Raw genomic sequence first — 13,082 nt, 5'->3', positions numbered from 1 at the left:
AGAATGTTACTGGTCCCTCTCTCCCTCTCTCCATGTCTCTCTCTCTCCCTCCCTCTCTCTATGCCTCTCTCCCTCCCTCCCTCCCTCTCCCCCTCCCTCTCTCCATGCCTCTCTCCCTCTCTCCATGTCTCTCTCCCTCCCTCTCTCCCGCCCTCTCCCTCCCTCTCTCCATGCCTCTCTCCCTCCCTCCCTCTCTCAATGTCTCTCTCCCACCCTCTCTCCCTCCCTCTCTCCATGCCTCCCTCTCTCCATGTCTCTCTCCCTCTCTCTCTCCCGCCCTCTCTCTCTCCCTCTCCATGTCTCTCTCCCTCCCTCCATGCCTCTCTCCCTCCCTCTCCCTCCCTCTCCCCATCCCTCCATGCCTCTCTCCCTCCCTCCATGCCTCTCTCCTCCCTCCACGCCTCTCTCCCTCCCTCCACACCTCTCTCCCTCCCTCCACGCCTCTCTCCCTCCCTCCATGCCTCTCTCACTCCCTCCATGCCTCTCTCCCTCCCTCCATGCCTCTCTCCCTCCCTCTCTCCCTCCCTCCCTCCATGCCTCTCTCCCTCCCTCCATGCCTCTCTCCCTCCCTCCATGCCTCTCTCCCTCCCTCCATGCCTCTCTCCCTCCCTCCATGCCTCTCTCCCTCCCTCCATGCTTCTCTCCCTCCCTCCATGCCTCTCTCCCTCCCTCCATGCCTCTCTCCCTCCCTCCACGCCTCTCTCCCTCTCTCCCTCCCTCCATGCCTCTCTCCCTCCCTCCATGCCTCTCTCCCTCCCTCCATGCCTCTCTCCCTCCCTCCACGCCTCTCTCCCTCCCTCCATGCCTCTCTCCCTCCCTCCATGCCTCTCTCCCTCCCTCCATGCCTCTCTCCCTCCCTCCATGCCTCTCTCCCTCCCTCCATGCTTCTCTCCCTCCCTCCATGCCTCTCTCCCTCCCTCCATGCCTCTCTCCCTCCCTCCACGCCTCTCTCCCTCTCTCCCTCCCTCCATGCCTCTCTCCCTCCCTCCATGCCTCTCTCCCTCCCTCCATGCCTCTCTCCCTCCCTCCATGCCTCTCTCCCTCCCTCCACGCCTCTCTCCCTCCCTCCATGCCTCTCTCCCTCCCTCCACGCCTCTCTCCCTCCCTCCATGCCTCTCTCCCTCCCTCCACGCCTCTCTCCCTCCCTCCACGCCTCTCTCACTCCCTCCATGCCTCTCTCCCTCCCTCCATGCCTCTCTCCCTCTCTCCATGCCTCGCTCCCTCCCCCCATGCCTCTCTCCCTCCCTCCATGCCTCTCTCCCTCCCTCCATGCCTCTCTCCCTCCCTCCATGCCTCTCTCCCTCCCTCCATGCCTCTCTCCCTCCCTCCATGCCTCTCTCCCTCTCTCACTCCCTCCATGCCTCCCTCCATGCCTCTCTCCCTCCCTCCATGCCTCTCTCCCTCCCTCCATGCCTCTCTCCCTCCCTCCATGCCTCTCTCCTCACAGTTGTACGCTGAGAAAATGAAGGTTTTCCATTTTTGTCTTTCCCCTAAGTTTTGTCTACTGCTGTTTGCCCGAGGTGAAACTTCAGGTTTATCTTTTAGAAAGCAACACGGAATCTGTTCACAAAAATGAACAACTACGGGGTGTTAGTTGGAAATACCAGAGCTCACGTAGAATAAAATGAACAACTACGGGGTGTTAGTTGGAAATACCAGAGCTCACGTAGAATAAAATGAACAACTACGGGGTGTTAGTTGGAAATACCAGAGCTCACGTAGAATAAAAGCATTGCCAGAAGAAAGAAAAGAACAGAGATCAAGGCAAATACTATCTAATAATACTATCCTTCAGAAAACACTGAGACAAAGTGGTATAAGTCTTTATCCTTTTGTAAATAGAGAAAACAGAAGCCCTATAATTCCCTATTCTGATAAATGTTGTATTTCCTTCCTAAGAAGGAATTGGATCTCATTGGAATTGCCTAGGCAGGGGGGGGGGGGGGGGGGGGGGGGGGGGGGGGGGGGGGGGGGAGAGGCAGGGGGGGGAGAGAGAGAGGATGTGGATTTTCAGCTTGGGTCACGGATGGATGGCTGTGTTGTAAATTGGCTGATTGGGGGAACATGGCGAAGCTAACTAGAAAAGACAACACAAACAACACACAGAACACCACTTCAACACAAAGTGCCAGTCTAGTGCTGAAGAGGAACTGCAGGGAGTAGAGGCAATACGTTTCTCAAAAACAAAAAGAAGGCAAAAAAATGACAGTATGAACTATACACATTTATTATTTTTTTTTTCTTCTTTGTTTACACTTTGTGATGTCTGTCTGCAACGCCAGCAAGTTGTTGTTTTTAAAAAGCTGCTACTATTCTAATCCAAGTGTGTCAAAGTGTTTCAGCAAGAAAAGGTAACTTATGTTATTGTCACGCCCTGACCTTAGTGTCACGCCCTGACCTTAGTGTCACGCCCTGACCTTAGTGTCACGCCCTGACCTTAGTGCCACGCCCTGAACTTAGTGTCACGCCCTGACCTTAGTGTCACGCCCTGACCTTAGTGTCACGCCCTGACCTTAGTGTCACGCCCTGACCTTAGTGTCACGCCCTGACCTTAGTGTCACGCCCTGACCTTAGTGTCTCGCCCTGACCTTAGTGTCACGCCCTGACCTTAGTGTCACGCCCTGACCTTAGTGTCACGCCCTGACCTTAGTGCCACGCCCTGACCTTAGTGTCACGCCCTGACCTTAGTGTCACGCCCTGACCTTAGTGTCACGCCCTGACCTTAGTGTCACGCCCTGACCTTAGTGTCACGCCCTGACCTTAGTGTCACGCCCTGACCTTAGTGTCACGCCCTGACCTTAGTGTCATGCCCTGACCTTAGTGTCACGCCCTGACCTTAGTGCCACGCCCTGACCTTAGTGCCACGCCCTGACCTTAGTGTCACGCCCTGACCTTAGTGTCACGCCCTGACCTTAGTGCCACGCCCTGACCTTAGTGCCACGCCCTGACCTTAGTGCCACGCCCTGACCTTAGGGTGTGATTTGGCTGGGCATTCTAGTTTTTCTATTTCTTCGTGTTTGACCGAGTATGGTTCCCAATCAGAGGCAGCTGTCTATCGTTGTCTCTGATTGGGGATCATACTTAGGCAGCCCTTTTCCCACCTCCTGTTGTGGGATCTTGATTTTGTATAGTTGCTGTGTAGCCTGCAGAACGTTACGTTTGTTAATATATATATATGTTTTGGTGTTCATCAAAATAAAGAAAGATGCGCCTTGGTCCAATCCATCTCTAAACGATCGCTTTCTTCTATAAAAGATCCTGTGTGATTTGTGATCAGGCATGAGAAGGTGTGAGAGACCGTGAGATACAACCCATATTTATGCTTATTTATTTTCCCTTTTTTGTACTTTAACCATTTGCACATCGTGACAACACTGTATATATATATATATATATATATATATGTATTTTATTCAGTCAGAAAGATTTACTCCTTCCTCCTTTCCTCTTATCGTTACATTCAGAGGGAGAGGCAGAGAGAGAAGGAGCGAGAGAGAGGGGGAGAGAAGATAAAAGCCATGTACACAAACAACAAGTGTGCGGTTAAAATTGGCAAAAAACACACACATTTCTTCACACAGGGGCGAGGGGTGAGACAGGGATGCAGCTTAAGCTCCACCCTCTTCAACATATATATCAACGAATTGGCGCGGGCACTAGAAAAGTCTGCAGCACCCGGCCTCACCCTACTAGAATCCGAAGTCAAATGTCTACTGTTTGCTGATGATCTGGTGCTTCTGTCACCAACCAAGGAGAGCCTACAGCAGCACATAGATATTCTGCAAAGATTCTGCCAGACCTGGGCACTGACAGTAAATCTCAGTAAGACCAAAATAATGGTGTTCCAAAAAAGGTCCAGTCGCCAGGACCACAAATACAAATTCCATCTAGACACTGTTGCCCTAGAGCACACAAAAAACTATACATACCTTGGCCTAAACATCAGCACCACAGGTAACTTCCACAAAACTGTGAACGATCTGAGAGACAAGGCAAGAAGGGCATTCTATGCCATCAAAAGGAACATACATTTCAACATACCAATTAGGATCTGGCTAAAAATACTTGAATCAGTCATAGAGCCCATTGCCCTTTACGGTTGTGAGGTCTGGGGTCCGCTCACCAACCAAGACTTCACAAAATGGGACAAACACCAAATTGAGACTCTGCATACAGAATTCTGCAAAAATATCCTCCGTGTACCACGTAAAACACCAAATAATGCATGCAGAGCAGAATTAGGCCAATACCCACTAATTATCAAAATCCAGAAAAGAGCTGTTAAATTCTACAACCACCTAAAAGGAAGCAATTCCCAAACCTTCCATAACAAAGCCATCACCTACAGAGAGATGAACCTGGAGATGAGTCTCCTAAGCAAGCTGGTCCTGGGGCTCTGTTCACAAACACAAACACACCCCACAGAGCCCCAGGACAGCAGCACAATTAGACCCAACCAAATCATGAGAAAACAAAAAGATAATTACTTGACACATTGGAAAGAATTAACAAAAAAACAGAGCAAACTAGAATGCTATTTGGCCCTAAACAGGGAGTACACAGTGGCAGAATACCTGTCCACTGTGACTGACCCAAACTTAAAGAAAGCTTTGACTATGTACAGACTTAGTGAGCATAGCCTTGCTATTGAGATAGGCCGCCGTAGACAGACCTGGCTCTCAAGAGAAGACAGGCTATGTGCACACTGCCCACAAAATGAGGTGGAAACTGAGCTGCACTTCCTAACCTCCTGTCCAGTATGAGAGAAGGAGAGAAGGAGCGAGAGAGAGAGAGAGGGAGAGGCAGAGAGAGAAGGAGCGAGAGAGAGAGAGAGGGAGAGGCAGAGAGAGGAGCGAGAGAGAGAGAGGGAGAGGCAGAGAGAGGAGCGAGAGAGAGAGAGAGGGAGAGGCAGAGAGAGGAGCGAGAGAGGGAGGGAGAGAGAGAGAGGGAGAGAACAAGAGAGAGAATGCAAGCAGGCAGTACTCAAGAGACAAGGTGGGGGAGGGGGGGATGATGAGTTGAGTATTGGCATATTGACCCGCTGTTTATACAGAAAGCCAATGTTGAGTCACTGTGAGACAGGCCACTTCATAATATAGTTCCTCTCTAAGCACATGAAAGAGACAGCAATGAATCCGTGGGATTGGAAGAGAATGTCCAGTGACATTTAGATAGAAGCGCTGTCTGTTTCAATGGGATCCATAGAGGTGGATGCAGGAGATACAGGAGCTGTATCTCATGCTAGTAAGAAGGATTGGATTTAGAAACTCCTCTATACTTTATGTTTGTCCACCTTCGCTGAGAGATGGAGAGCTGCTGTCAATGAGTAAAACCTTCACCCTGTCCTCACACACAGAAATACAACGGGCAATACAGACAAACTACAGAAACACACACACACACACACACACACACACACACACACACACACACACACACACACACACACACACACGCTCTTCCTCACCTTTTCAGCATCCGACAGCATTGGCACCCCATCTGGCCAGCTGGGTAGTGGAGCTGTGAAGTGACAAATAGAATGGTGTTTACTAAAAAATCAAACTTCAAAGAACAAGTCCAGAGTAAAATTAGACACCGTTAATGACATGCCAAATCCCGTCAAACTCGGGGGAGATTTCTCAATCGGTGACATTTTCACGAAGCCCCTGACAGAAAGGTTATATCCCAGACTGGCTGGGTAACTAATGTTGTGACACACACTTTTCAAGTCTCGATCTATTGATCGTTTAGTTCAATATAGTTATTTTGTCATCTGTCCTGTGACATATAGGCAGCTTTGGTGAAGGCTTTTCTTATCGGGAGGATTTAAACCACATTGGCCAGGTTTAGTTTGGCTTGACCTCTGTCCATAGTGACTCCTGTTGTCCTCTCTGTCCATAGTGACTCCTGTTGTCCTCTCTGTCCATAGTGACTCCTGTTGTCCTCTCTGTCCATAGTGACTCCTGTTGTCCTCTCTGTCCATAGTGACTCCTGTTGTCCTCTCTGTCCATAATGACTCCTGTTGTCCTCTCTGTCCATAGTGACTCCTGTTGTCCTCTCTGTCCATAGTGACTCCTGTTGTCCTCTCTGTCCATAGTGACTCCTGTTGCCCTCTCTGTCCATAGTGACTCCTGTTGTCCTCTCTGTCCATAGTGACTCCTGTTGCCCTCTCTGTCCATAATTACTCCTGTTGTCCTCTCTGTCCATAGTGACTCCTGTTGTCCTCTCTGTCCATAGTGACTCCTGTTGTCCTCTCTGTCCATAGTGACTCCTGTTGTCCTCTCTGTCCATAGTGACTCCTGTTGTCCTCTCTGTCCATAGTGACTCCTGTTGTCCTCTCTGTCCATAGTGACTCCTGTTGTCCTCTCTGTCCATAGTGACTCCTGTTGTCCTCTCTGTCCATAATGACTCCTGTTGTCCTCTCTGTCCATAGTGACTCCTGTTGTCCTCTCTGTCCATAGTGACTCCTGTTGTCCTCTCTGTCCATAGTGACTCCTGTTGCCCTCTCTGTCCATAGTGACTCCTGTTGCCCTCTCTGTCCATGGTGACTCCAGAGCTGTATCCATGGTGACTCCTGAGCTGTATCCATGGTGACTCCGTGCGTCTGTCACTATTTCACTGGATGTGTGTGTGTGTGTGTGTGGTAAAGAAAGAGTGTGTGTGTGTGGTAAAGAAAGAGTGTGTGAGAGTGTGCGTGCGTGCGTGTGTGTGTCTGTGTGTGTGCGTGTCTGTGTGTCTGTGTCTGTGTCTGTGTGTCTGTGTGTCTGTGTGTGTGTGTGTGTGTGTGTGTGTGTGTGTGTGTGTGTGTGTGTGTGTGTGTATACAGGATTTCTCTCCCGGCTGTGTGTTTGTATGTTTCCCTAGGCTTTAGCATTTATTTGCCTGGGTAAATAATTAATCGACGAGTCTCGAATGGGTTCGTCTGCTAGTGAAAGAGAGAAAGAGAGAAGCAAGGACACGGTGTCTTTCTACCTCCAGCTTTGGTCTTTACTGAGAAACAGAAGAAAGTGTAGCTGCAAGAAAGATCCAATGACCCGTGTACATCTTAAAGGCAGCGGCCATCTTTCTTCCTGAGAGACTATGTGGTGCTTACGGATATTATTATGATATAAACATCACTGTGAAATAAGATACGAATAACATATAAAGACAATTACTCTTTTTTTCTCTCCAATTATTATTTTTTATACCACAGTGTTCCTCACATTGACATTCACTGCAACTCTGAAACAAGTTGCAATATCTGTTACAACAGTTTTAGTTTTACTGTTGCAAAAATGTTTTCCTACGATGTGTCCTACTAAACATACCCCAGGACTGATAGGTCAGGGACACAGCGTGTTTCAAAAGGGCTTTGGACTGTTTGATAGAGAGAGAGACAGTCGAATGTCAGGAAACGGGTCTATCACTTAGCTAGTGGCTTCGATTGGCTCATTTAGTGCACAGATTCAGCCAATCCCTTCAATGACACCTGTTTGTTGGGTTGTCGGGAAAGAGAGTTACCTGGATCAGCTTTCTGCATGTCTCCTGGATATGTAGTGTTCTGAAAACACATTGGACATGAGTGTCTGGGGAATCCCTACCAGGAATGACGTTTTCACAACCAGTTCTGTGAAGTCAGCACATTCAAATAAATAACCTTTCTCTGGGCTTTGGGAGAAAAGGACCCATTAATTTTTATCTACGGGTATTAACCACACAATTCTCTGATTAAACCCTCCTAAAACCGCCAAGATCAAATTAAACACATTTTAGGGGTAGCACAAACATATCGTCACGAGGCTTTGTGTGAATTATGTACACGGAAGCTAAATATATTATGTACACGGAAACTAAATGTATTAAATTCTGAATTACTTCAACATGTTCAGTGGTGTGTTTCACCAGAGGCACATTGCTAAAATGACTGAGATAGGAATTGGGAGGATATTTGCAAAGGTAAAACCTGTTTCCGTTGACTGAGAACTGACAACGTGACACCAAGTCACAACAGTTGAACCCGCAGCCTTCAGGCTAGTGTTAAGGTTTTTTTGTGTCGAAAGAGAGGAGGACCAAAATGCAGTGTGGTTATTTCGATTCATCTTTAATAATGACGATATAATACAAAACAATAAACGTAACGTGAAAAACCTAACCAGCCCTATCTGGTGCAAACAAACACAGAGACAGGAACAATCACCCACAAAACACTCAAAGAAAATGGCTGCCTAAATATGGTTCCTAATCAGAGACAACGATAAACACCTGCCTCTGATTGAGAACCACTCCAGGCAACCATAGACAACCCCACTAAACCACAATCCCATAACCTACAAAAAACCCAAGACAAAACACACCACATAAATAACCCATGTCACACCCTGGCCAGACCAAAATAATAAAGAAAAAACACAAAATACTAAGACCAGGGCGTGACAGATAGAACATTCTATCTTGGGGTCAGCTGAGACGAGCACATGTTCCACTGTCTTGTCTTTGACAACTGAGACAGAGGTGACAGAACAGAACATTCGTGTTAAGACTGGGCTTAAGGCTTAACTGAGATACGCCGATGAGCAAGAAAACAGACCTGGGTTGAAATACGATTCAAAAATTGATTTCAAATACTTTATATCAGCAAGTGAAATTGGGAAGGTTGCAGAATGCACAGAACAAGGCAGTAAGGATTGTTTTAAGGTGGACATATGGTTCTTCTGTTGAAGTCATTGCTCAATGCTCTTGGTTGGTCGTCAAATCAACAAGATAATTGAAAAAAAAATATTTATTTTATTTTATAATATGCATAATTTAAACCGGCCAAACTCTATTCACAACGGTATTCAGTTGGTAAGAGACAGACATTCAGTAAATACTAGGAATAGATTGTCCACCATCTATGTGTTATCCAGAAAAGAAAAGAGAAACAGGCAAAATAACATTTCGATTCAGAGCCATAAAGAAATGTAATAATTTATCTGAGCAAACCAGAAACCTTTCAATATATAAACTCAATTCATACTTAAGAACCATTTCAATCTAATACATGGCTGTTCTGGACTCTTTGAAGGTTCGTCCAAATGAGGACTAAAACAGACCCTTAATAAAATAAAATAAAATAAATGTGCTTGATTGAACTTTTCTGACTTAATAAAGCCAATAGGAAACATCGGACACTCCAGACAGTCAAAAGCATTTCTAACCCAGGTCTGCCTTGGGCTAACTGAGTTGCTCTGCTGAACAAGAGAGAGCCGGTGACATAACGAAAGGAGTTAACTGAACCGTCCTGTTAAACAAACAGTATCGGCATTTGTAGTACCTGGCCCACTCCCAAGCTCACACGGCCTGGGTACTGATGGAAAGAAAAAAACACCTGTGTGATCTTCAGGTCTCTGCTTGGTGAGCAGGTTTCAGTTAGTTCTGTTACCTGAGGTGAACTATAACAAGCCGATAGTTCACAACTCCACACCTTGAGGCTTTCACAGTACAGCTGGTTTTGTGATTCAACCTATATACTACAACACTATGACACTATAACATTATGACACTATAACATTATGACACTATAACATTATGACACTATAACATTATGACACTATAACATTATGACACTATAACACTATGACATTATAACACTATAACACTATAATACTATAACACTATGACACTATAACACTATAACACTATAACACTATGACATTATGACAATATCACACTATGACACTATAACACTATGACATTATGACATTATAACACTATGACATTATAACACTATAACACTATAATACTATAACACTATGACACTATAACACTATAACACTATAACACTATGACATTATGACAATATCACACTATGACACTATAACACTATAACATTATGACACTATAACACTATGACATTATAACACTATGACACTATAATACTATAACACTATAACACTATAACACTATGACACTATAACACTATGACACTATAACACTATGACATTATGACATTATCACACTATGACAGTATAACACTATGACATTATAACACTATGACACTATAACACTATGACATTATAACACTATGACATTATCACACTATGACACTATAACAATATACTACTATACCATTATGACATTATGACACTATAACATTATGACACTATGACATTATAACACTATAACATTATAACACTAACATTATAACACTATAACATTATAACACTATAACACTATAACACTAGGACACTATAACACTATAACACTATAACACTATGACACTATGACATTATAACACTATAACATTATAACACTAACATTATAACACTATAACATTATAACACTATGACATTATAACACTATAACATTATAACACTAACATTATAACACTATAACATTATAACAGTATAACACTATAACACTAGGACACTATAACACTATAACACTATGACACTATGACACAATAACACTATGACACTATAACACTATGACACTATAACACTATGACACTATGACACTATAACATTATAACACTAACATTATAACACTATAACATTATAACACTATGACATTATAACACTAGAACATTATGACACTATGACATTATAACACTATAACATTATAACACTAACATTATAACACTATAACATTATAACACTATAACACTATAACACTAGGACACTATAACACTATAACACTATGACACAATAACACTATAACACTATGACACTATGACACTATAACACTATAACACTATGACACTATGACACTATAACACTATAACACTATGACACTATGACACTATAACACTATAACACTATGACACTATGACACTATAACACTATAACACTATGACACTATAACACTATGACACTATGACACTATAATACTATGACACTATGACACTATAACATTATAACACTATAACACTATAACATTATAACATTATAACACTATAACATTATAACACTATAACATTATAACACTATAACACTATGACACTATGACACTATAACACTATGACAGACAGACAGACAGAGACAGACAGACAAGCAGGCAGGCAGACAGACAGGCAGAAGACAGACAGACAGGCAGGCAGAAAGGCAGAGAGAGAGAGAGAGAGAGAGAGAGAGAGAGAGAGAGACAGACAGACAGACAGACAGACAGACAGACAGACAGACAGACAGACAGACAGACAGACAGACAGACAGACAGAGAGAGAGACAGACAGATAGACAGGCAGACAGACAGGCATACAGGTAGACAGACAGACAGACAGACAGACATACAGACAGATAGGCATACAGAGAGACAGAAGGACAGATAGGCAGGCAGAGAGACAGAAGGACAGATAGGCAGACAGGCAGGCAGACAGACAGGCAGAGAGACAGACAGACAGACAGAATTACAGAGAGACAGACAGATAGACAGACAGAGAGGCAGATAGATATACAGACAGACAGAGAGACAGACAGGTAGACAGGCAGACAGACAGGCATACAGGTAGACAGACAGACAGACAGACAGACAGACAGACAGACAGGCATACAGGCAGACAGACAGACAGACATACAGACAGATAGGCATACAGAGAGACAGAAGAACAGATAGGCAGGCAGAGGGACAGACAGACAGACAGACAGACAGACAGACAGACAGACAGACAGACAGACAGACAGACAGAGAGGCAGGCAGACAGGCAGACAGAGAGAGAGGCAGACATGCAGACAGACAGGGACTCATAAGTATGCCAGGTAGACCAGAAGAAGGAGGAGGGATGAATGACAGGCCCTACCGTCACTCAAATATTACACCACATCAATACCCTGGCATCAATAGTGTCAGCCTCAGAGATGCATCAGAACATCAACGTGACCAGTCGTTGCTCTCCCTTGGATAACTTCCACGGGGAATAGTGAGTTGGAGAATTCAATCTGTGTGTCAGATAACCTGTCATTGATTCTGATATTGGTCATTGTCTACCGGTGGTAATAGCATTTTATATTTCTTATGATCTGAGGAGATAAGAAGGGCTAAACCTCCAGGACATTCTCCTAGTTGTTTTCCTCAGGAGGAAAGTGAAACGTTCCATTTTGGAAAAGTAGGCAATAAAAGTTGAATTGCTGAAGATTGTTCCCTAGATGTGAATTGGAATGGAATCAGTGGGGGGGGCATATTGCATTGGCAATCAGATCGATATGTGCAAAGGCAAGGGGAAGATTTGTTTTTTTCCTTGAATATAGGCTTCACATATGGCCTGAAATAAAATATGTTTTATTGTCACATACACCAGATAGGTGCAGTGAAATGTGTTGTTTCTCAGGGTCAGCCACAGAGGTATGGCGCCCCTTGAGCAAAATTAGGGTTAAGTGCCTGGCTCAAGGATACATCAACTCATTTTTCACCTTGACGGCTCAAGTATTCAAACCAGGAACCTTTCGGTTAGGGTTTCAGACCAAACTAAACCCTGACACTAGGGTTTCAGACCAAACTAAACCCCCGGAGCTAGGGTTTCAGTCCAAACTAAACCCTGAAGCTAGGGTTTCAGACCAAACTAAACCCTGAAGATAGGGTTTCAGACCAAACTAAATACTGAAGCTAGGGTTTCAGACCAAACAAATCCCTGAAGCTAGGGTTTCAGACCAAACTAAACACCCGAAGCTAGGGTTTCCGACCAAACTAAACCCTTAAGCTAGGGTTTCAGACCAAACTAAACCCTGAAGCTAGGGTTTCAGACCAAACTAAAGCCTGAAGCTAGGGTTTCAGACCAAACTAAACCCTGAAGCTGGGGTTTCAGACCTAACTAACCCCCGAAGCTAGGATTTCAGACCAAACTAAACCCCCGGAGCTAGGGTTTCAGACCAAACTGAACCCCCGAAGCTAGGGTTTCAGACCAAACTAAACCCCAAAGCTAGGGTTTCAGACCAAACTAAACCCCCGGAGCTAGGGTTTCAGACCAAACTAAACCCCCGAACCTAGAGTTTCAGTCCAAAGGTATTGCACTAAAATCTTTAGATGAAAAATGAGTGCGTCATCTCATACCAGTCTAGAGATACCAACCTGTCCTACAGAAATACTGGCAGGCAAAGCAAACTCACATACACTGTAGTTATGTACTTTGT

General features: G+C 44.8%; 1 protein-coding gene across 1 annotated transcript in view; it reads right to left on the bottom strand.

Annotated features, from left to right (window-relative positions):
• Positions 1-13,082, bottom strand: part of zgc:194930 (uncharacterized protein LOC557813 homolog) — a 30,925-nt gene that overhangs the window by 8,219 nt on the left and 9,624 nt on the right. The window contains exon 2 of the mRNA XM_021578291.2: positions 5,468-5,520. Within this exon, the coding sequence (XP_021433966.2) occupies positions 5,468-5,499 (32 nt within the window). The 5' untranslated portion in view covers positions 5,500-5,520. The remainder of the gene's footprint in view (positions 1-5,467; positions 5,521-13,082) is intronic.

The sequence above is a fragment of the Oncorhynchus mykiss genome, chromosome 21 (assembly GCF_013265735.2).
Source record: "Oncorhynchus mykiss isolate Arlee chromosome 21, USDA_OmykA_1.1, whole genome shotgun sequence".
Lineage (NCBI taxonomy): Eukaryota > Metazoa > Chordata > Actinopteri > Salmoniformes > Salmonidae > Oncorhynchus > Oncorhynchus mykiss.
The sequence above is the reverse complement of the archived record's forward strand: the minus strand, read 5'-3'. Positions and strand labels throughout refer to the sequence as shown.